Here is a 25,268-nt window from a genome sequence, read left to right as displayed (position 1 = left end):
GTTGTGGTTCTTTCCTGTTAAAGGGGTGCAGCTAAGGATCAGAGGGGGACGTGTGGTGCCAGCCAATTCTTTGCTGGGATAAGAGCTGTGGTGTAGAGGTGAAAAAGTTAGCGTGGTGTTGTTTCCAAACCATTGAGTCTCGGGTTTCTATGCCGGTCCCTCTCTCCTCTCCGCAGACTTGTCTTCACAAGCCGTGCTGTTCTGCCATCCTGATCCTCGTTGTGATCTGCAGGTCATAGTTGCCTGCCCAAGCCACACATCGGCAGCTGATTCAGGTCGAGGTGTCCGGGTGAACAGAGGAGCAAGTGCGAGCAAGAGCGTTTCCTTTGGTCTGGGTATGCCGTCATAAAGGATAAGCCTACGGAAATCCTGCAAAACTGAAGGCTGGCTGGTTTCCTGGTACCCTCCTTCTCTCCGAGAACCCTGTACTTATCAGTCTCTGTGCGACCGAGTGTTCCCGCAGACTCTGCTTTCGCCACCCAGCGTATCCCCTCTCTCCATCTCTGGCCGATATGGTTTATGGCTGGAAACCTCTATCATGAAGTTCCCTTCTGTGGTGAGTAGGATTGTTCCCTTCAGCGGTGGGTAGGATTGCTTCACCAATCTGTTATATTTTTTGAAGGCATGAATAAACATGTGGATAAAGGGTGAGCCAATTGATATAGTATATCTAGATTTTCAGAAAGGTTTAGATAAAGTCCCTCATGAGAGAATCCTAAGAAAATTAAGAAGCCATGGAATAGGAGGTACTGTTATGTTGTATACTGGGAACTGGTTAAAAGATAGAAAACAGAGAGTAGGATTAAATGGCCAATTCTCTCAGTGGAAGAGGGTGAATACCGGAGTGTCACAGGGATCTGTACTGAGACTACTACTACTACTACTTAACATTTCTAAAGCGCTACTAGGGTTACGCAGCGCTGTACAATTTAACTTAAAAGGATAGTCCCTGCTCAAAGAGCTTACAATCTAAAGGACAAGTGAATAGTCAGTTCGATTGGGGCAGTCTGGATATCCTGAAGGTAAGAGTTAGGTGCCGAAAGCAGCATTGAAGAGGTGGGCTTTAAGCAAAGACTTGAAGATAGGCAGGGAGGGGGCTTGGCGTAAGGGCTCAGGAAGGTTGTTCCAGGCATAGGGTGAGGCGAGGCAGAATGAGCGGAGCCTGGAGTTGGCGGTGGTGGTGAAGGGTACTGAGAGGAGGGATTTGTCCTGTGAACGGAGGTTTCGGGCGGGAACGTAAGGGAAGATGAGGGTAGAGAGGTAGTGAGGGGCAGCAGACTGAGTGCATTTGTAGGTAAGAAGGAGAAGCTTGAACTGAATGTGGTATCAGATTGGAAGCCAGTGAAGTGACCTGAGGAGAGGGGTGATATGAGTATATCGGTTCTGGCGGAATATAAGATGTGCAGCAGAGTTCTGAACGGATTGAAGGGGGGATAGATGGCTAAGTGGGAGGCCGGTGAGGAGTAAGTTGCAGTAGTCAAGGCGAGAGGTAATGAGAGCGTGGACGAGAGTTCGGGTGGTGTGTTCAGAGAGGAACTTAACTGGCTATGGGTTACTGAATAAAGATAGGACTGACAATTATGCGGTCCTATTTATGTGGTTAACCTGGCTGGTTAAGTGCTGAATATCGGCACTTAACCAGCCAAGTGTCAGCTCTGTCCCCAGAATGCCACCAAAATAGTCGGTTTTCAGTTTGGTGCTAACCAGTTATTTTCAGTGGTGCTATGCAGTTAAGTGCAGCTGAAAAGTAGCGGTTAGCCCCGAACAACCAAGTTAACCGACCAGGAGCCGTTTCTTGCCAGTTAAAGCGCTTTGAATATCAACTCCTGTGTGCTTGGTCTTGCTTATCCTGTTTTTATATTTATCCCTTACTTTGGGTACACCAGGCTGTACTTGAAAATGATTTATTTTCCCTGGTTCTCTTTCCATTATCATTTAGTACATGCACTTGTCCTCAGGTGCAGGCTCTTTGCTGAGAGACAGGTATTTCTCTTCAAGACCCAAGTCTCATGCTTTGTCAAAAAACACTCAGGGGAGTATTTTTTTTTTTTTTTTGCTAAGATAATACATGCTATCTGCCACTGGACCCATTTTATTCCTATGGACCCTTCTACAGATAAGATGCCCTAATCTTTAGTAAAAGACAACCTCAGTCTCTCATGGGGTACTCTAAGCTTTTACTAAAGACTTATGTAAAACAGAAAATTCATTTACAGTAGTCTTTCTTTCATGGATGTATAATAATAATAAGTAAACAGTCTTTCAGTATATTAATGCAATATAACACTCCTTCATCTGTGCCTGTGATTCTTTTTATTTTTCCATATTCTTTAAGGTTTATGAGGGGGGTCTTTTACTAAAGCTTAGCTTGAGTTATCTGCAGCAGGGCCCATTTTATTCCTGTGAGCCTTGCTGCAGATAATCGAGCTAAGCTTTAGTAAAAGACCTCCATGTTTTCCTGGATGCTGGGTGTCTTGAATTGAGCAGGGGGCAGCAGAAGAAAGACCCAGGAGGTGGCCAAAGGTAGCCTGTCTTGCTGTTGCCACTGGCGACTGACAAACATTACAGGACCACAGGGGAATGAGAGAGGTGAGGGAGCAGTGCCGGACCTAGAGGAAAAGTAAGACTGGACCGGGGGGTGGGGCAATGGAAGTGATGCAATGAGGGGGGGGGGGCACACTGCCAAATCAAGTTGACTCAGGTCACCACTATTCCTTGAGCTGGCCCTGCAGATAGCTACCCACTATTCAAAGTTAACCATGTAGTTATCTAGATCTTGCACTGAATATCAGCGGTACCTGAGTAACTACTAGTACTGGCAGCTACCACAGACCTGGATATTTACTCTTTTACCTGGATAGGGGCTGGCACTGAATAGCTGAGTCTAAATTAGCCAGTGGTGGCTAGCGTTAAAAAAAAAAAAGGCTGATCATCATGGCCTGATATTACCCCCTAAGTTTCCTGATTCTGAGAAACAAGAATAGGTTGTATGTGTTAGCCCTGGATGTAGAAGAATATATGTCCCTCCAATCTGGCCAGAGTTTACTGAGCACCAGATAGCCCAATAATTAAAAGGATCATCTAAGCCATTCCTAATTTTACTACCAACCACACAGGCATGTCATTCTCTTAGGAAATCAGGCGTGGCTCAGCCTTGCCATTATGATTTGGGGTCCTCTGGTAACTTGAGGCTGGAGGCATTGCTGCTTTAATCTCAGAGGTGCCAAATTACCCAGTTCAGGCTAGAGAGTTTGGGACAGACCTGGTTTTGAATTTACATCCCAAAGCAGTGTGGGATTTGTACTGCCTGATCCTGCCCATTGAAATCATGGCTGCAAGTCTCTTATTACACCAGGGTAGGGTGGTCAGAAATTCAGGATTATCCCAAAATCTCCAGGCTGAAACTGGGTAATTTAGCATCTCTGTTTTCTTGAGAAGTGGAACAGTGTCCTAGGCTTTCTGTTTTCCACAAATAAGCCATTGCAGTTGCACAGAAAGGACATGTGTTGCATGCTGTAAAATGTAGCATAACCTGGTTTCTGTGACTTCTTTCCTTCTCATAACTGCATGTCTAATTTCACAGCCGTGGATCACCCAAGCAAGATGCTGGTACCACAGAGCCTCCTGAGGGATTGATGAAGCCCATTTCACAGAAGGAGACAGCTGCATTGCTCCTGACAGGAAACTTGGAGAAGCTACCAGCTGCTTCAGAAAGCATCCAACAGCCCACTACCTGCAGCCCACCAGAGACACAGCAGCAGCAGGGCTCTTTACCTATCTCCAGAGAGGACCACTCATCTCCTTCAGGACATGCCCTACCTGGGCACTCCAGTACACAGGGGACTGTGCAAGGAGCCCATTCAGTGAACCCCCTGGTAGTGAAACCTGCCCCCCCTTCACCACAGAGTCCATCCCCATGTGCCATGCCTGTTCAACCAGTAGCCTGCTGCAGAATGAGCCTGCCCTATGCAGCACCCGGAACAGAGAGTTTTCTGTCCCAGAACCTGAGTCCAAAACTCCTTAGCATCGAAGACCTTCATATCAGTGGCTCCCATGTGAACAGGCAGCATGGTGAAGGGACTACCCTGCAACACCACACTAACTTGGACAGGCAAATTCAGGAGAGCCCAATGTCCCCAAACTGTGTACCAGTGAGTCCTAGCATCTCCCTTCCACTAAGCCAAATCCCCTCTAAAGCAAGCTGGCATGTAAAGCCAACATCTGTTACTGTGCCGAGGGATCTGCCAGCCTACAACGGAGAGTCACATGGCAATGTGTTTTTTAACAGTGGGGGGTTTATCACACTGCCCAGACATTCCACAGGTAGCCCTGAGGACTCTATTCTCACCCCGTCTTCTTTTGGGGGACAGATGGCATTTGGTTCAAGTAGCCCCTCAGATGCACAGTACTCACCCACCCCTTCCTTCCCTATTACAACTGCGTTTTACACAGGCAGGGAGACCAGTCCTCAGCAGCCTTTGCCATCACTAGCAGATGGAGTCTGCCGACAGAAAGCGTGGGGTGAGGCCTTGCAACAGCCCCCACTGCCTCAGAAGCGTCACCCACCCACCTCCAGCGAGCGCTCTGCATTCTGCAGTGGGAATACAACACTGAACCGGAGTCCAGGAATGTTCCACCACCATGTGTCGTTCTCACCGTCGGTAGCAGACATTACCACTCCAACCTCAGGTCTCTGCTTAAAATCCATTGTCAGGTTGTGGAAGGGTGGGAGGTGGTAGAGGTGATTTACTAGGCAGAGAGCTGTGGCAAGTAGAGAGCTGAGTTATAAAGTAGAAGGGTGTATCCTTATTTCATTTATTATGTGGGTGCACTGTGATTTTTGCTGCTTGGTTAAAAATTGAGGGTCCCTTTTACTAAGTCGCGCGCCAAATTGGAGTTACCGCGTGGCCCTTGCGGTAATTTCAGTTTTGGCGCTCATCCGCTACATGTGTATGAAAAATATTTTTTATTTTCTGACGCGCGGCAGCTACGTGCGTCAAGTGGCATTTGATGCACGTAGACCATTACTGTCTGGTTACCACGTGAAACCTTACCGCTAGGTCAATGGCTTACGGTAAGGTCTCAGACCCAAAATCAACGCGTGGCAACTTTCATTTTGCCGCATGTCCATTTTTGGCAAAAATTTTAAAAAGGCATTTTTTCGTAGGTGTACTGAAAAATAATTCTGCACGCTCCCAAAACACGTGTCTACACTACTGCAGGCCATTTTTCAGCGCAACTTAGTAAAAAAGCCCCTAATTATTTTGTCTCCATCAGATTGTATTGATGTCTGTTTGTGTATATCTCTGCTTTAATTTTTGAATGTGGTATCTAACTCAGTGTGACATGGAGCTAGATCTAGGGGGGTGGGAGGGAGAGAGCAATATATTCTTGCTGCACAGTGAGGGGGTAATTGTTATAAAGCATTTTCCACATGTACAGCCTGTGGACGGCAAAAACCAGAAGGATGCTTGGGTACATAGGGAGAGGAATGGCTAGCAATAAAAAAAGGAGGTGTTAATGTCTCTGTAGAAGATGCGACAAAAGGGAGCCAGTGCTGGCATTAGTGCATTTATTTACATGCACTCCGAGGCCTCCTTTTACTGCAGCAGGTAAAAGGGAAGTCTTGCCTTCCTGCAAGAAATGGCCGTGTGGCAAGTAGAGCACTTGCCGTGCGGCCATTTCGGGGAAGGGAGCCCTTACTGCCACCCATTGAGGTGGCAGTAAGGGCTCCCACATTAACCCAGCGATAACCAGGCAGCGTGTAGCACTTCCCAATTACTGCCGGGTACATGCCGGCGCTACAAAAATAAATTTTTGTAGCGCCAGAAATGACGGCACGCTAGGGATGGAAAGTATCACCGGGCTGCTGCGGTAGCTCGGCGGTACTTCCCGCAGTGGGCTTACCACCACTTAGTAAAAGGTTTCCTTAAAGTACTGTGTATAACAGGATGGAGTCAGTCCAGAGGGTGGCTACTAAAATGGTCAATGGTGAGTGGTCTTCATCATAAAGTATATAAAGACTTAATATATATACTGTAAACAATGCTCCTACTGGCTACGTCCGAGCAGCCTCCTCACCACCAGCCCGGAGCTCTCTGTTTTCCTCCTTTATGTGTTTCTTCTTTTTTTCTTGGGCCTGTTTTTGGGATTTGCAACCCGACCCCCTTTCCTCAACAGCTCCTCTGCGGTTTTAAACCCAGTCCAAGTACAGCCAGGCTTCTCTCAGCACCGTTCAATTAAGTCAGGCTGTTTTAAACCCAGTCCAAGTACAGCCAGGCTTCTCTCAGCACCGTTCAATAAAGTCAGGCTGTTTTAAACCCAGTCCAAGTACAGCCAGGTTTCTCTCAGCACCGTTCAATAAAGTCAGGCTGTTTTAAACCCAGTCCAAGTACAGCCAGGCTTCTCTCAGCACCGTTCAATTAAGTCAGGCTGTTTTAAACCCAGTCCAAGTACAGCCAGGCTTCTCTCAGCACCGTTCAATTAAGTCAGGCTGTTTTAAACCCAGTCCAAGTACAGCCAGGCTTCTCTCAGCACCGTTCAATTAAGTCAGGCTGTTTTAAACCCAGTCCAAGTACAGCCAGGCTTCTCTCAGCACCGTTCAATTAAGTCAGGCTGTTTTAAACCCAGTCCAAGTACAGCCAGGTTTCTCTCAGCACCGTTCAATAAAGTCAGGCTGTTTTAAACCCAGTCCAAGTACAGCCAGGCTTCTCTCAGCACCGTTCAATTAAGTCAGGCTGTTTTAAACCCAGTCCAAGTACAGCCAGGCTTCTCTCAGCACAGTTCAATAAAGTCAGGCTTTGCGTGGGCTCAAAGCCTTGGGTCCCACCCTCTAGGTCAGTCTCTATTCTCCTGACCTCCTCCCGCTTGACCCAGGACTTCCACCCTATACCTTGAGTGCTGGCTGAGCCATAGCCAAGAGCTCCATGGGTTCGTCTAAGACCCGCTCTGCCTCCTCTTGCTCCATTGCCTCTGGTTCATTCTCCTCCTCTCCTTCAGGAGCCCAGTCCATTTTCTCCTCTCCCCACCCCTTTTCCAGCTGATTACACTTTTCTTCCTTAACTCTGATTGGCTGCTTTTCCTTCTCCTGCCACCGGTTCAGCCACCTCCTCCACCAGGGTGGTGACTCAGCTTTTCCCCTTATTTGGTAGCCCCCTTCTGGAGCTTCTTGGTTCTGCACCCTATTTCTCCTTACCCTGGGTTCTCCTGGGGCTTTCTGGGAGTTGTAGTTTCTTATTGGTATATCCCTCTTGGGCAAAAGCTGAGCAACCCTAGGGTCTTCCCTCCTACCTTCCGGCTCTCTTTTCTCCGGTGGGTAGCTGGGGTCCACCTTCCTTTCGGCATATTCCTTACAATACTTTTTGAAGAAAGGCAGGAAAGGGGAGATACGAGAGATGTTTAAATACCTATGTGGCATAAATGCACAGGAGGCGAGTCTTTTTCAGTTGAAAGGAAGCTCTGGAATGAGGGGGCATAGGATGAAGGTGACAGACTCAAGAAAAATCTAAGGAAAGGGTGGGTGATGTGTGAAGAGCTTCCAGATGGAGGAAATCAGTACTATGTTTGAATTCAAGAAAGCATGGGACAAACACATAAGTACATAAGTAGTGCCATACTGGGAAAAGACCAAAGGTCCATCGAGCCCAGCATCCTGTCCCCGACAGCGGCCAATCCAGGTCAAGGGCACCTGGCAAGCTACCCAAATGTACAAACATTTTATACAAGTTATTCCCAAAATTGTGGATTTTTCCTAAGTCCATTGAGTAGCGGTCTATGGACTTGTCCTTTAGGAAACTGTCCAACCCCTTTTTAAACTCTGCCAAGCTAACCGCCTTCACTACATTCTCCGGCAACGAATTCCAGAGTTTAATTACACGTTTGTTGAAGAAAAACTTTCTCCTATTTGTTTTAAATTTACTAAACTGTAGTTTCATCGCATGCCCCCTAGTCCTAGTATTTTTGGAAAGTGTGAACAGACGCTTCACATCCAAATGTTCCACTCCACTCATTATTTTATATATGTCTATCATGTCTCCCCTCAGCCGTCTCTTCTCCAAGCTGAAAAGCCCTAGCCTCCTTAGTCTTTCTTCATAGGGAAGTCGTCCCATCCCCGCTATCATTTTTGTCGCCCTTCGCTGCACCTTTTCCAGTTCTACTATATCTTTCTTGAGATGCGGCGACCAGAATTGAACACAATACTCAAGGTGTGGTCGCACCATGGAGCGTTACAACAGCATTATAACATCCTCACATATGTTCTCCATACCTTTCCTAATAATACCCAACATTCTATTCGCTTTCCTAGCCGCAGCAGCACACTGAGCAGAAGGTTTCAGTGTATTATCAACGACGACACCCAGATCCCTTTCTTGGTCCGTAACTCCTAACGTGGAACCTTGCATGACATAGCTATAATTCGGGTTCTTTTTTCCCCACATGTATCACCTTGCACTTGTTCACATTAAACGTCATCTGCCATTTAGCCACCCAGTCTCCCAGTCTCGTAAGGTCCTTTTGTAATTTTTCACAATCCTCTCGCAAGTTAACAACTTTGAATAACTTTGTGTCATCAGCAAATTTAATTACCTAGCTGGTTACTCCCATCTCTAAATCATTTATAAAAAGAGAGAGGAAGGGGCGGTAGATGGTATAGATGGTCATACTGAATAGGCCTTTATCTGTCTTCATTGTCTGTCTATAAACAGAAAAGGTTCTTTTAAAATTGTGCAGGCTCTACAGACATAAAAAGCAGGCATAAGAAAAAGTGTGCCTGCTTTCTGTGTTCTGTGTGTTGGTGTTCCTGGGAGCATATATTGTTTGTACTGGAGCAGGTCCCTGGGTGCTAATTTATAAATCCAAGTAGGTGCTTTTTGTTACCTTTATAACACAGATGTCTTTTTGGAGCTTGGATATAGGCACTATTTTATAAAAACAACCCCTAAAAAATGTGTTCTGAAGGTCAGGATGTGTTAGTCCCTCACAGAAAGTTAGGTAATTGGATAGATACATGTTAGCCAGTCAGCAGGGAGAAACACTTCCTCCAAGATTTATTCTGTTTTTACTGCACAGACATTAAGTGTGAAGAGTGCTAAATTTAACAGAACATGGCCAGTGGCAGGGCACCCAATACTCTTGTACTGGCACTGTGCAGATCTTCAGACTTGCACCTCCCTCAATCAACTTTCAGGCTCCCTCAAGATTAAACCAAGATCACCCCACCACCAGTGCCCCTGAGCATCATGCTTTTAAGTATTAAACTTTCTTTTGTAGATAGATACCTATATGTAATGAGGGTGATTTCTGAAAGCCATTTACCTGGGTAACTGAGCTACTGCTATACTACGATTTGAGATTTATGGACTTAATGGTGCATAAAATGTCTAAGTATTAATCATTTCTATAGCGCTACTAGACATACGCAGCACCGTACACAAACACGTAAGAGACGTCTCTACTCAACAGAGCTTACAATCTATTCAAGAGAGACAAACAGGACAAATAAGGGATTAGAAACGATCTACGAAATAATGGACTTCCGCAAACTACTGAAGACCCATCTAACATGGCATATCACAAAAATCAAGCAATGTGAATATACAAAACTCCCCCACATAAATTCTGAACTATTTGTCAATATCTGTTTGTTATACTACTACCATGTCTTATCACTATCATGTTACCAAAAATCGTGCTGTAACACTATCTATTTTCCTAATATACTTCCCTTACTCACGATGTATTGTAAGCCTCATTGAGCTTGCAAAGAGGTGGGAAAATGTGGGATACAAATGCAATAAATAAATAAAATAAATAAATTAGGGAGTTATGGGAATAATTGAACGGGTGAATGGGGGTTTTGAGTTATCTGAAAACTGCCCACCTGCTGTTTGGATAAAAGGCTGCACTAGTCTTACTCTGGGGATCTGTTGTTGGTCTGTGCTGAAGCTGCTGCCCTAGCCCTAATGGCTAAGCCGGCCCTGGACAGTGACCCCAGACCGGAACCCAGTGACTTTCACGTAGTTAAAACTGACATTCATCACAGACACTTTACAACCCTTTAGTAAAGTTCCACACAATAACTTTAGATCTGTGTTGGGACTCTGTGGGCTTCAGTGCCTACAGCATCTCCTGCTAGGATAGGCCGGGACTGCAGGAGCTGTGAGCTTCTTCACAGCCAGTGCTCCTGCACCATTCCCACTTACTGTGGGAAGAGGGTAGACAGGCATTTCATCATTAAGATTGCATTCATACAGGGCCTATCAAACATATAAACGGCGAGTGACCGTACTCACTCGCAAATGCGCAGTAGACTTCCCTCTCTGTCCTGCCCCCACGTCAATACGTGATGACGGGGGGGGGGGGCGGGACAGAGAGGGAAACTGCGCGAAGGGGAGGGAACCGCCGAGGTCGCCACCGCTCCCCCTTCCCCCCCGAGGTCACCGCCACTGGTACACCCCCCCCCCAGAGTCGCCGCCGCCGCCACCCCTCCACCTGGCCCGTCTCTTCGCTATTCAACTTACATCTCCAGAGCAGGCAGATCAGCTGAGCTGCCGTTGGCCTTCCTTCCCTGCCTGTGTCCCGCCCTCGCCGAAGTTACGTCACACGAGGGCGGGACACAGGCAGAGAAGGAAGGCCGACGGGAGCTCAGCTGATCTGCCTGCTCCGGAGATGTAAGTTGAATAGCGAAGAGACGGGCCGACGGCGGCGACTCGGGGGGGGGGGGGGGTACCGGCAGCTGCGAACTCGGGGGGGAGGGGCCAGTGGTGACCTCGGGGGGAGGGGGCAGCAGCGACCCAATAGCCCGTTTTAACGGGCTCAACGGCTAGTACCTTGATATTCAGTCCCAGTCATGGAGGGCTGCAATGGATCAGGTTTACAGGATATCCCTAATGAATATACATCTTTCCTTCTTAATGAGTACATTAATTTCAATCTAGTTACATAGATTAATATCTCCCCAAAAAGTAACTACATGTACTGTTTTCTTATACAACTTTATTTGCTTACAAAATATTTTAAGAAAATCTGAGTGATAGATCCAACTATACCTCCCCTTGCTAATTTTACCATACAAACTCATACATGCTTACACTGACCACTCACACACCATAAGAACATTAAAATAATTTCTCACTCGTTCTCCTGAAGTAATGATGTTTACATAAATGTAAGCTACACTCAATATACCAATAAGTGATTTTCTTCTGCAGCCTTACTCCTTATCTTCTACCTTTCATATATTAACACCATTTATAAACCATCCTCGGCTGACATTAGCATAGGTTGTTAGTTTTAACAGCAAACTAATTGAGTGTCAGTAGTAACTTGCTTGTCCAAATATCTGCTTGTTATATTACTATCATGTTTTATCATTATGATGTTACCCAAGATCCTTCTGTAATACTAAATGCCTATTTTCTTATATATTTCCACCATTCATGATATATTATAAGCCACATTGAGCCTGCAAAGAGGTGGGAAAATGTGGGATACAAATGCAATAAATAAAATAAAATAAATAATAACTTGCTTGTCCATATAAAAATTCAGTAATCATCAGTTCCTTCAGTGGTCGAGTGATGAAATTATGTCCATAAACCTATATCCATTGCTGTCGTGATACATAATTACAGCTCTCTTTTCAGCTTCTGTTTTGAGTCTACTATTTCTGAAATCTGGCATCAAAAGCAACGCATTCGCTGCGTTTCACCAAGTGCATTGTCTGGGGTTTAACTTATTGAAGATTCAAACATTATTTCGGCTCCATAAACAAAGCGGGACTCAAACCGGTACCGAGAACAATGGTGCTCTGTTCGGGTGGGGATAGTTTATAAATGTGTTAATATATGAAAAGTAGAAGATAAGGAGTAAGGCTGCAGAAGAAAACTCATTTATTGATATACTAGTAAAAAAGGCCCATTTCTGAAAGAAATGAAACGGGCGCTAGCAAGGTTGTCCTCTAATGGCAATTATGTTTTTAAGGGAACTGTTAGGAGAGAGTATGTGTGAGAGTGAATGAGTATATGTCAGAGAATGAGTATGTGTGAGAGAGAAAGTGTGTGTCAGAGAGAGAGAGAGTGTGTGTCTGTGTGAGTGAGAGAGTGTAGTGTGTGTTCCATGTGCACCAATTATGCTCTCTCCCCTGCATTCATCCATATGCAGCAAACGTTCTCTGTGCCCTGCCCCCTTCATCCATCCATCTGCAGCATATCTCCCCTGCCCCCTCCATCCATCGTGGTGCAGCAATTCTCTGTCCCTTGCCCCCACTACATGTGCATCAACTGTGCATTCTCCCCTGGCCTCTCCTCCATCCACCCATATCCAGGGCCCCCTCCCTCCCCCCTCCCCTTTGAGTTCCAGGACCCCCTCCCCTCTCCCCTTTGAGTTCCTGGACCCTCCTCCCTCCCCCTTGACCCCCCTCCCTCCCCTCCCTCCCCTTCAAGTTCCAGGATCCCCTCCCCTTCGAGTTCCAGGACCCCCTCCCTCCCCTCCGATTTCCATGCCCCCCATTCTCGTTCGAGTTCTACACCCCCGTGCCTCCCTCCCTCCCCTTCGAGTTCCAGACCCCCCTCCCCTTCAACTTGCAGGACCTCCCCTCCCCTTTGACTTGCAGGACGTCCCCTCCCTCCCTCCGAGGTCCATGCCCCCCCTCTCCTCCGACTTCCACGCCCCCGCGCCTCCCTACCTCTCTCTCTCTCTGCCCTCGAAGCATGACCTGTCCTCCGGCAGCCCCTCTCCTTCCTAAGTGCTGTCTGTATTTTAAAAAATTCTTACCTTGGGGTGCGGCGTCCACAGTGAAGGCGAGCAGCGCTTCAGACTGCCTTCGCATGTGTCTCAGAGGGCAGGACCAGAGGCAGAGCTGAGACACATGCGAAGGTAGTCTGAAGCGCTGCTTGCCTTCATTGTGGACACAGCACCCCAAGGTAAGAATTTTTAAAATATAGCTAGCACTTAAGAAGGTTAGGGGCTGCCGGAGGACAGGTCATGCTTGAAGGGCAGAGAGAGAGGGAGGGAGGCGCGGGGGCTGGCAACTATACAGAGTTCCCTCGAGGGCGGGGCGATTACGAACCCTACAAACACTACACGGCTTCACTGCCACGGAGTCAGCTTCAGAATGTTGGAGGTGTGAATTATTATAGTAGATTGAATGTAGCTTGCATTTATGTAAACATCATTACTTCAGGAGAACGAGTAAGAAATTATTTTAACGTTAGTAACATAGTAAATGACAGCAGATAAAGACCTGTACGGTCCATCCAGTCTCCCAACAAGATAAACCCATTTTACATGGTATGCGATACTTTATATGTATACCCGAGTTTGATTTATCCTTACCTTTCTCAGGGCACAGACCATAGGTATCTGCCCAGAACTGTTCTTGTACTAAAATTTCTGAAGCTAACATCAAAGCCCCTTAAAATTTACACTCCAGCCCATCCATATCTATTCAGTCACAATCAGGGCGTAGACCGTAGAAGTCTGCCCAGCACTGGGTTTGCTTCCCAGTTACCGATGTTGCCACCCAATCTCCGCTAATTCCATGGATCCATTCCTTCTAAATAGGATTCCTTTGTGTTTATCCCATGCATGTTTGAATTCCATTACCGTTTTCATCTCCACCACCTTCCGTGGGAGGGCATTCCATGTACCCACCACCCTTTCTGTGAAAAAATACTTCCTGACATTAGTCCTGAGTCTGCCCCCCTTCAACCTCAATTCATGAGTATAGTGGTTGAGTGGTCAGTGTGAGTATGTATCAGGGGCGTAGCCAGACACCCAGTTTTGGGTGGGCCTGGGCCCAAGATGGGTGGGCAGAACTCCGCCTTGTCCCACAAGTGATATGGTCTCACCCTCTCTCACCTGCATTCCATATGGTCTCTCAAACATCCCCCTCCCCCACATACCTTTGAAATAGCAGATTTTCACTGGCAGCGAGCAGCAACTAATACACACTGTTCATGTTGGCCCCATAGCCTTCCCTCTGATACAACTTCCTGTTTCTGCATAGGCAGGAATACATCAGAGGGAAGGCTGTGGGGCCGGTGCGAGCAGTATGTATCAGTTGCTACTCGCTGCAGGCAAAGATCTGCTATTTACAAGGTATGCAGGAGGGACAGTTGTTGGGCGTTTTTGGCTGCTGGGGCTTGGGGATCCCTGCCAGTCACATCATAGGTGTGCTGCTACTGGTGGGCCTGAGCCCAAAGTGGGTGGGCCTGGGCCCATCCGGGCCCACCCTTGGCTACGCCACTGGTATGTATGAGTTTATATGTTAAAATTAGCAAGGGGAGGTATAATTAGATCTATCATTCAGAAGAATTTTAAAAAAATATTTTGTAAACAAATAAAGTCGTATAAGAAAACAGTATAAGTAGTTACTTTTCTGGGGAGGTAATGAATATGCATGAGAGAGTTGTTTGCAGTGTAGGCAGTAGGTATGGATATCCTGAAAACCTGACCTATTGGCAGCCCTCCAGGAATGGGAGCAAATACCAAGGGTCTGTATACTACTCCAGATTAGTGGTTCTCAACCCAGTCCTCAGGACACCCCCAACTGGTCAGATTTTCAGGATACCCACAATAAATATGCATGAGATAAATGTGTGTATGATGGTGGTAGTGCATGCAGTTTTATCTCATGCATATTCATTGTGAATATCCCCAAAAATGGTTGGCTAAATGTGTCCCAAGGACTGGGTTGAGAACCTCTGCTCCAGCTGCTTCTTAGGAAGGGTAGCCAGCCTGACTTTATAAATTAACTACAGTGGCCTGGTTCCTGTCTATTTTAGCAGCACTCCGGGGATAAGGGCTAGGTAGACAGGGCCGCTGAGAGGGGGGACAAAAGTCCCTGGGCCCGGGTCTCCGGAGGGGGCCCGGCGCCACCACAGTCAGGCCCGCCCGCCGTCGCTCCCGAACTAACTAACCTTAAACGCCTCCTTCCTTTCCTTTTACCACCTTCGCGGCAAGCAGCAGTAGGGCAGGCCACTCCTTCCTTCCGTGTCCCGCCTTCACCTGACGTAATGTCTGTGAGGGCGGAGCACGGAAGGAAGGAGAGGTCTGCCCTGCTGATGCTTGCCGCGAAGGTGGTGAAAGGAAAGGAAAGGAAGGAGGCGTTTGAGGTTAGTTCAGGGCCCGGTAGCGGGTGGAGGGGGGCCCCGGCAACCTCGGGGGAGGGGGGGGGGACGGCGACGATGACCTCGGGTGGGGTGGGTGGGGGGGCCCAGGGGCGGCCTTGTCCCGGGCCCGGCTCTGGCTCTCGGCGGCCCTGTAGGTAGGAATAGAATCCAAACCTGCAACAGTGAGGATGGCCCCAGACCCAGCTTCATCTTGCACTGTCATTTGTAGCTGCAGCTTCTGATACCAACCATTGTTGCCTGTGTTTTGTGTGTTTTGCAGACCTACAGCAAGAGAATCAAATAAATGTTAAGTCTGTGCAGGACACGTCCAAGTTCTGGTACAAGCCAAGCATCTCCCGGGACCAGGGTAGGTGGATGGTGTGGCTGTGTTGAAGCAGCAGGGGCGTAGCTAGGTGGGGGCATGGGCCCCCACAGATTTAGCCCTGGCCCCCTCTACTTTTGACACCACCCCGCCACGGACCCTGCCCCGCCACTTTCGACCTCCTGCCGCTGCTGACTCTTTCCTGCAGCCCCCGCCAGGTATCTTTGCTGGTGGGGGTCCCCAACCCCCGCCAGCTGGTCCTCTTCAGCACCAGTCTCCAGCGAGTTCGGTGATCTGTTTCTGTGAGTCCTGACTCGCAGAAACAGATCAGCGAACACGCTGGAGATCAGCGCTGAAGAACACTTCGGCTGGCGGGGGTTGGGGACTCCCGCCAGCAAAGGTACCTGGCGACAGCGGTGGCGACCGGGGAGGGTCAGCGGCGGGAGGGGGGTTGAAAGTGGCAGGGGAGGGGCGGTGGCGGGGGGGAGGCGAAAGTAGCGGTGAAGGGTCGGCGGTGGGAGGGGGGGTTGAAAGTGGTGGGGGAGGGGCGGCGGCAGCGGGATGGGGGGTCGAAAGTGGCTGGGGGTTGGCGTCAGTGGCGGCGGGGGGGGGGGGGTCGAAAGTGACAGGGGGGCAGCGGCGGGCTAAACTATGTCCCCCCCCCCACCTCGGGCTCTGGACCCCCCTCCCGCTGAGGTCTGGCTACGGCCCCTGTGAAGCAGTACTGCTGACTGGTTTTGAAAATCATATGACCCAGACTCTGATCTACTGCCAGTTTTAACACGTATGGCACTCAGTGTGCGCATTCGTAGCTAGCAGGATCTCCAATGGAGAAACAGATTCCACTGTTTCTTTCACACCCCTATGCAGCTTCAGAGAGCTAAAGCCAGTCAGACATGTTTTCAGTGATCCCTTTGGCAAAACCTCACCCCACCACAATATTCAAACATCAACTAATTTTCACAGACTGCGGTACAATGGAGTAAATACTGTTTGTTGATACCCCAGCTGTCTGGGGTTATGGCCCAAGACTATAAGGAAGCCAGCATTGTAGCTTAAAAGCCATTGCTTACCCAATTTTTGCATGTAAAGCATTCCCAACATTTAGATCCCAGAGCTCCTCTCCCTTCATTATTGAACCCCCTTCTCAGTTTCTAGTGGTGCTGCGAAGTTCTGCCTAGAGAGTTGCACGGGGACAGAAATTTCACCCATCCCTACCTGTCCCTAATGGAATCTAACACATACCTATCCGTAACAGCTAAGATCCATTCCTTTTTTTATTTTATTTTATTTTTATTCACACAATATAGAGTGTAAGCACATTTGCTCTTCATAATATGTACAATACAAGCATAACCCAACAGAATCAATTATAACTCCAAAGTCTTAACACGAACTCCTTATGTGAAATGCACTCTGCACTGAATTTTATTTTTCCACCCTTGTCCCCCTTCCTCTCCCATCCACACTCCACACGCCCCTCATCCAGTACTCAACATTCATTCCCCATTCACCCCCCATAGATCCCAGCATTCAACTACCCCCCTCACCCCCCCCCCTTCCCTCTGATGTGAGCATGTTCAAGCAAGCTTCCCACAGTGTGGCATAGTGTCGGTTTTCCGTTCTGGTGGACTTGGAGTACTTCTGCCTCTCGTGTTTGCCTACTTCCCGCATCCTTATGCTGCATGCCTCCCCTGGGATGTTCTCATCAGAAGTCCAAAAGTGCAAAATAGTTTTCTTAACCAATAACAACGTGACATACACTATTCTCCTAAGCTGTTTCGTCAGGCCCTGGGCCTCTAAAAGAGACTGGTCTCCTAGTAGCAAGGTTGCATAATTCTATTCCAGTGTTCTTTGCGTAAGGTTATTAAGTATCCGGAATGCTTCATTCCACACTGTCAGAGCCGGGCATTCCAGAAAGGAGTGGCGAATTGTTCCCCTGCCTCTCTTACATTTACTGCACTGATCATCCCTCCATAGGCCCATAGTTACCCCTTTTGCTTTGGAAATATATGCCCTATGTAATATCTTATATTGCATCTGCTGCAGATCAGCTGCCTTAACCATGTCATATAGTGTGGAGAATAGTTTCCCTAATGTTTGACTTTTATATTGGGTACCGAGTTCCCCATTCCATTGGGCTGCTAACTTATCCATATCCGCCATGGGCATATTCGTGTTTAAGATCTTATACCATGTGGATAAGCCATTCAGCTTACTAGGTATGCATAGAAGAATCCAATCCATTTTGCCCAGTTCCACGAATCTCCATATCCTGCCCTTATCATTGCCCAGTAGTGACTAACCTGAAGGTATTGCATCAAGTTATTATTTGCCAGATCCCATTTCCTCTTTAATTGTTCAAAAGTGCTAAAGGATTCTGTCTCCTCTACCAATAGTTGGCCCATATTCCAGCACCCTTTCTCTTTCCACTTTTTAAACACCGGTAACCCCATACCTGACTGGAACGCCTCATTTCCCACCATCCCCAGAAAAAGAGATGCATCTGGAGACCGCGGCTGGTGCCCCTGCCACCACATCCACGCCCTCCTCAAAAGGTCTCAGAAGCTCCAATTTACAATTGATTCTAGGATTGCTACTAGACCCCATATGCAATAGGTTTATAGAAGACCATGGGTAACTCCACTCGTCTAATCCCCCTCTAAGTAAAAAACGGTACTGCCCTTCCATCCCCTCAAATATGAAGTGCATCAGCGCTGCCACATTGTACAGACGAAGGTCAGGGAGCCCGAAACCTCCCCATTCCTTTTTAAGTATGAGCTTAAAATACCCTATCCTTGCGCCTTTCCTGAACCAGATAAAGGCTCGGATAATAGAGCAAAACAACCGCTCCTCCATCCTTAGGACCCATATGGGAGCTGCTTGAAGCGGATACAGGATCTTAGGCAATAAAGATCATTTTTACTAGAGCTACTCATCCCATCAGGGAGAGCGGTAGTTCCTTCCATTTATCGCATAATTGCCTAATTCTCTCCAACTGATCAGTCACGTTTCTCTTATAAAAGATTAGATTATTTGTACTAAGAAAGATTCCCAGGTAGCTCATTGCTCCCTTAACTGGCTTAATAGGCAGCCCACTCATCCCAGGGTCTCCTATTAGTCCCGATAGTGGCAATAGTTCCAATTTAGAACAGTTAACTCTCAATCCCGAAAGATCCCCGAAGTCCCCTATCAGAGCCAGAGCATTTGTCACATATAATAATATGTCATCTGCAAATAAATTTAGGCGAAGCTCCCTGTTTCCCACCCTTATCCCCTTAAGATCCCTGCTACTACGTATCTTTATGGCCAATGGCTCAATTGCCATCAAGAAAAGGAAAGGAAAGAGTGGGTACCCCTGCCTCATACCTCTCTGCAATGGGAAGCCCTCTGTAAGTTTTCCATACACCAACAACCTTGCCGTGGGGAGATTATACAACGCTTTGATCCAAGACACTACCACTCCTGAAATGCTGAACCACCCCAAGGTCCCAAATAAGTATTGCCACGAAATAGTATCAAAAGCTTTTTCCATATCTAACCCTATAATGGCCTCCAACCCCCCCCCTTACCCTTACACTCTTGTATAGCCATCATAGCCCGCACAATATTCATGGATCCGTACCTGCCTGGGACAAAGCCCACTTGATCTTCATTAATCAAATCAGGTAGTTCCTTATTTATTCGTCTGGCCAGTATGGCTGCCAGGAATTTTACATCTTGGTTTAATAAAGAGATAGGGTGATAGGAGCCCACCTGTGCCGGATCCTTGCCTGGTTTTGGCAAAAGTACTATGTGAGCCATATTACTCTGTATGGTCAGTCCCTTTTCCACTAACCCATTAAACCAGGCTCCCAGGGGTGGTGCCACTAATTCAGTTAAAATGCGGTAGTATTCAGGCCCAAAACCATCCAGCCCTGGTGCCTTGGTTAGCTTCAAGAATTTAATACCCAACCTAATTTCTCCCTCCGTTATTGGCTCATTTAGTTTATCTAATTGCCCCTCCGTGATGCTTGGCAGTTGTATGTCGTGGAAGAACGCCTCACACTGCTTCAGATCCAAGTCCCTGGCTGTGTATAGGGAACTGTAATACTTGACAAATTGCTGCATGATATTGGTTTCCTTGGTATACACGGTCCCCTTATCATCCCTAATATGAGAGGTGACTTTGCTGCTTGCGCACCGGCCTCACCAAATTTGCCATTAATTTTCCCGCCTTATTACCCCACTTGAACAATCTAAAGCGCTGGAAGTATACGTCCTTCTCCGCTCTCTGGGTCAATATGTCATCTATCCGTTTCCTAACCTGTGTCATTTGTAGCTTATATGGATCACTCTCATATGCAGCATATGCGCTCTTCGTAATTGATGGTACTCCTGTGACAGTTTCAGTAAATCTGCCTCCCTCTTTTTCTTCTTCCCCGCCATGTACGCTATAATGTGTCCTCTCATGACCACCTTAGATGCCTCCCAATACGTCCCCGCATTTACCTCCTGTGTTTGGTTATGGCTCTGATATTCCAGCCATTTGGCTCATAGGAATTCATGAAACTCCCTGTCATTAATCAGCGAGGGTGAGAATTTCCATATATTTTTTTGTTACATTTGTACACCGCGCTTTCCCACTCATGGCAGGCTCAATGCGGCTTACATATTATATACAGGTACTTATTTGTACTTGGGGCAATGGAGGGTTAAGTGACTTGCCCAGAGTCGCAAGGAGCTGCCTGTGCCTGAAGTGGGAATCGAACTCAGTTCCTCAGTTCCCCAGGACCAGAGTCCACCACCCTAACCACTAGGCCACTCCTCCACTTCATATCCTTTTGCCCGGCTCTGCCGCGAAGGAATCAGTTACTTCCACTGCCAGATGGTCACTTAGCACATTATCAACTATCTCTGCTCTTGTGACCCTAGAGACCATCGGAGACCCTACTAACAGGTGATCTAATCGTGAGTATACCCCATGTGGGTGGGAGTAAAATGTGAATTCCTCATCTTGTGGATGGAGGAGTCTCCATATATCTACTAACCCTAGTTGTGAAGAAACAAAGTTGACCCCTTTATTTTCCAAATTCCCGTCTGCCACAATATGAAAATCCCCTCCCATTATAAGTTGATAGTCAGAGTAAGGTACCACCCTTGCCACCAATTCTGAGAAAAATTTATGAGAGTATACATTAGGTCTGTAGACATTACATAGCGTGATCTTTTGTCCCCAAATCTCACCTATGATCAGCACATATCTGCCCTCCTTGTCCTGTATCACCTTATGGGTGTTAAAAGGTAATTGTTTGTGAATTAGGATAGCTACCCCCCTCTGTCTAGAATTATAAGCTGCATAACCCACCTCCCCCACCCAATCCCTCCTCAATTTTTGGTGTTCTAGTGCTGATAGGTGAGTCTCCTGGAGATATGCAATGCCTGCCTTCTCCTAGTTCAGCCACGTAAGGATTTTAATTCTTTTGATCGGGGAGTGTATCCCATCAACATTAAGGGTGATTATTTCAAACTACCCGTGCTGTGAACCTATATGGTCTTCATCACATGCAAACTCCGTGCTCACCTCGCTGGTCTCCCAGCATAACCCGCGAGGCCCAGGTCTCCTCCCGCTCACGGTCCTGTCAGTTGTAGTACAACATCCTCTTGTTCTCACTCCTCCCCCATTCCTTTCGAAGACATTATACCCCTTAATGGCCAGATATGCCATGAGTTTACCCCCTCCCCTACCCCTGTCATCCTTCTCACTCCCCCACATACATTCTTCATTCACCCATCCATACATCCACCCACACCCTTTGCCCCACTTCCACCCCTGTCCCCCTCCATTCAGCCCCCTTCCCCTCCCTTCCCTTCCATATCTCCTTCCCGCATCCTTCACCTACCCACAACAGTCAAAAGAAGAAGCAACCCACTCCCCTCCCCCCTGCCCTAACATGATAATTCTGTAATATTACAAGGCTTTCCACTTTAACATTTAATGTCCAATAACTTGTCTTCAACCCCCTAAAGATACCAAAAACATAGGTATAAAGAGAACTTTCCAAAGCGGCTACTCTCTTGTGCTGCATATGGTCATGCTACTTGCCAGCCTGACTCAATATGTTGACCGCCTCTCCGATTTCCATAAAGTTTCATAGTAATGGTTATCACTGTAGTTCCTCGCTCAGCTAGGCTTTAATCCTCTGTCCTCGATAGAAATAGCAAGGTCATAACTGTTAAATCAACTTCTCTCCTGCTCCGTGGACCCCCTGTTATTCCGGTGCCTCTGGACCTGGCCCCTTCTCCTTGTTATATTTGTCCAAGAAAGCTCTCGCTGCCACAACATCATTAATGAGAATTACTTTGCCATCAGCCCAGATCTGCAACTTGGCCAGATATAATAAAGCAAATCGCACCCCCTTTTTGTAAAGGGCAGAACACGTAGGCACCATTGCTTTCCTTAGAAGTGCCACTCTCGACAAATAGTCATTAAATAACAGTAGGCGATGCCCCTCATAAACTAGCTTCTCTTGTGCTCTTGAGGCTTTTAAAATCTGTTCTTTTGCCTGCTAGTTCACGAAATGGGCAATCGCCGTTCGGGGCCTGCTGTTGTTCTCGCCACATGGTCCAATTCGGTGCGCTCTGTCGCAGCAGAAAAAGCCTCCCTGCTCTTCCAGGCCCAGCTGCTCCGGTAGCCACTTAACAAAAAACTCGTATAGTCTCTTGTCCACCACGGTTTCAGGCAAGCCTATTACCCGCAAATTATTTCTGCGGGAGCGATTCTCCTGCTCCTCCACACGCTCTCGCATCTCCTCGACCTCTTTTTGAAGCGCGGCGATCTCCATGGCGGTACGCTGCACCTCCTCCTCTCTGGCTGAGATCCGCTGTTCCACTTCTGTCATGCGAGCTGAATGTGAGTCAGATTTCTCAATAATTTCATCTACTGCCGATTGCAGTTTGTTTAGCTTATCTTCCAGGGCTGCAGAGATGGAACGTGAAATCTCCTGCGCCCACTCTGTAGTCTGAGAGTGCGACCTGTGCAGGCTGTGTCCCTGCCATTTTGTGCAGGCTGCTCCTCGGAGGGTTTGAAGACTTTCTCTGAGCTCGTGAGGGCATACCTTGGGAGGGTCTCCCTTTTAGTATTTGCCAGGCAGAGCCCACTTCTCAGACAGTGAGTCCCCCGCATACCTGAGCCCTATAAGCTTGTAATAATAGCAGAAATTGGCAGTTTGGGCGCGGAGCCTCCTTCTTGCTGCCTTCCAGGTAGCAGACATCACGTGACCCCCCGCTAAGATCCATTACATCCCTGCAATTAATCTCCTCCATTCTCACCCGTACCTGCACTATTAGTTATGTGCTCGCAGCCCTCAGTTTCTCGACAGCCTCCTATGTTTTTTTTGTACTCTATTCACTATTCAATCAGTGAGTGTTCAAAGCCTCAGTCTGGTGTTTCAGTTGCTGCTGTCAGTACAATCCAAAAAGTAGTGTGATGGAGCCGGCTCGCGAGAGCCATTTGTTAAGGTTTTAAGAATTTTGGAAGCTAGTTGTTAAAGTAGGCTTTCGTGGCTGCTTTAACAATCGCCTCCCAAAGTCTGGGCTCGGGGCCCCCTCCTGAACTCCCTTTCACTTTGCTGGTGAGATGCCGAGCCCCGTCAGCCAAATAAATGGAGTGCTGCTGCTCCCCAGCTGCTTGTTTCCAGCACTGAGCAGCATGCCATGCTGGGATTTCTCGCGCATGACGCGCTGATCCGGAAACAAGCAGGGAGTAGCAGCAGTCCATTTATTTGTCTGGTGGGGCTCGGCATCCCTGCCAGCAAAGGTGTGCCTAGTGCAAATGCATGGGGGGAGGGAGAGGAATGTGTTGTTCCTCCCCCCCTCCCACAAATTGCAGGGCTGGCTATATCCGGAGAGAGAGTCTGCTGTTAAAAATTTGCCAGCACACCACTGATTCCAAGCCTCATTCTGGTGTCACCAGAGATTTTGTCTACACTTTGGCCTGATATTCAGTCAGCGACGGTTAACATTTAGCACCGGCATTGAATATCCAGGCATACACAGCTGGATAAAACTTATCTCTTCCCCCCCCTCCCCCGATATTCAGCCGGCAGTGGACAGTGTTTGGCATTGAATTTTTTTTTAAGCCGGCTAGCGCATGACTGGTTAAGTTTAATATTCAGACTTAACCGACCGGGTTAGCAGATAAAGATAGGACTGCTATTTACGCAGTCATTTATCTGCTCAGCATGACCCGTTATATCTTAATATTGGGACATAACCAGACTCCACCTCCAGAATGCCCCCGACATAGCTGGATTGAAGTTTGCTGCTAACCGTTGGTCAATTTCAGCACTGCGAAGCAGTTAAGTGCTGCTGAAAATGGCCGGATAGCCTTTCACAAGCAAGTTAACCAGTCAATGGCTGTTCTCAGCTAGTTAACTCGCTTTGAATATCAGCCAATATCTGTTTAACTGCGATATTCAGCACTCAACTGGTTCAGGTGAACTGCATAAAGAGAGGACTGTGTTTTATGTGATCCTTTTTATGCAGTTACTTTATCCTTTTAAGGGTTCTAGGTCAGTTCCCAACTGGACAGTTCCCACCCACCAATTCCCATCTGGACAATTCCCACCTAGGACAATTCCCACCACACCAGGGAGGACAATTCCCTCCCATTACCTAAAAAATGCAAAACACACAAGGCTAGTAATCTCCCTCCCTTTTCTCTTCCAGATCGTTTGGGGGGGGGGGGGCAGTACCCCCTCACCTCCCCCCCCCCCACAGCATTATCTTTTACACATCCCTTTCCCCTTCAGGACATGCAGTTCATTTGTGGGGGGCACAATGCCCCCCCCCCCACACCCCCAAACTAGGTTTCAACCTAATTCATTCTTAATCCAGGATCTAAATTTAATAAATAAGTAAATAGATAAATACAATCTACAGTTTATGTTGGGGCTCACACCCCCAAATTAGGTTTGAATTTTATTCAGTCCTTCAAAATGACAAACTAATTACGATTTATAACAAATTACTACTCTACCTATGCCCCCCCAACACCCCCCAAACAAAGTTTCAGCCCAATTCATGTTTAATCCGGAATCTAAATGTTATAAAGAAGTAAATACATAAATAGATAAATACAAACTACAGCTCATGTGGGGGGGGGGGGGGCAGTGTCCCCACATACATCCTCAAACTAGGTTTCAATCTAATTCAGCCCCTCAAAATGACACACTGATTACAATTTATAACAAATTACTACTCTACCTATAGAAAGTTATTCTGTTCATATACGGCCTCTGTGTACATCCGTATGCTGCTCTAACCTCCTTGTTCTAGATGCCATTAAAAAAAAAAAAAAAGCACTACCAGGATGGGACCCAATACAAGAAAGATACTATGGTTGGTATAAAATAAAATAAGCTAGGGAGGGTGGGAAATGACCGGGGGGGGGGGGGGGGGGGGGGGGAGAGTCCTTAGTGGGAATTGGTGGGTGGGAACCGTCCGGGTGGGAACTCACCTGATATCCCTTTTAAGTGCTGACTCCATTGAGTCTGCCATGAGTTGGAAAGCAGGGGGTACAAATGTAACAACAACAACAACTCCACCCCCAGACTGCCCACAGAATATAGAATTATGGCTAAAGAGTTAACTATTCAGCAGCTGTATCTGGTTAAGCACTGCTGAATATCCACAGTTATCCCCAGGCCAGTGGCGTTCCAAGGGGGGGCGGTGGGTGCGGTCCGCCCCGGGTGCACGCCGCCGGGGGGGGGGTGCCGCGCGCGCCTGTTCTCCGTTGTTCCATGCTTTTTCTCTGCCCCGGAACAGGTTACTTCCTGTTCCGGGGCAGAGAA

General features: G+C 47.6%; 1 protein-coding gene across 3 annotated transcripts in view; it reads left to right on the top strand.

Annotated features, from left to right (window-relative positions):
• Window positions 1-25,268, top strand: part of TNS2 (tensin 2) — a 336,420-nt gene that overhangs the window by 244,138 nt on the left and 67,014 nt on the right. For all 3 annotated transcript variants that reach the window (XM_030198195.1, XM_030198196.1, XM_030198194.1), the window contains exons 20-21: window positions 3,584-4,689; window positions 15,394-15,480. In XM_030198195.1, the coding sequence (XP_030054055.1) occupies window positions 3,584-4,689; window positions 15,394-15,480 (1,193 nt within the window). The remainder of the gene's footprint in view (window positions 1-3,583; window positions 4,690-15,393; window positions 15,481-25,268) is intronic.

This window comes from Microcaecilia unicolor, chromosome 3 (genome assembly GCF_901765095.1).
Source record: "Microcaecilia unicolor chromosome 3, aMicUni1.1, whole genome shotgun sequence".
Lineage (NCBI taxonomy): Eukaryota > Metazoa > Chordata > Amphibia > Gymnophiona > Siphonopidae > Microcaecilia > Microcaecilia unicolor.
This window is presented reverse-complemented; position numbering and strand designations above follow the sequence as displayed.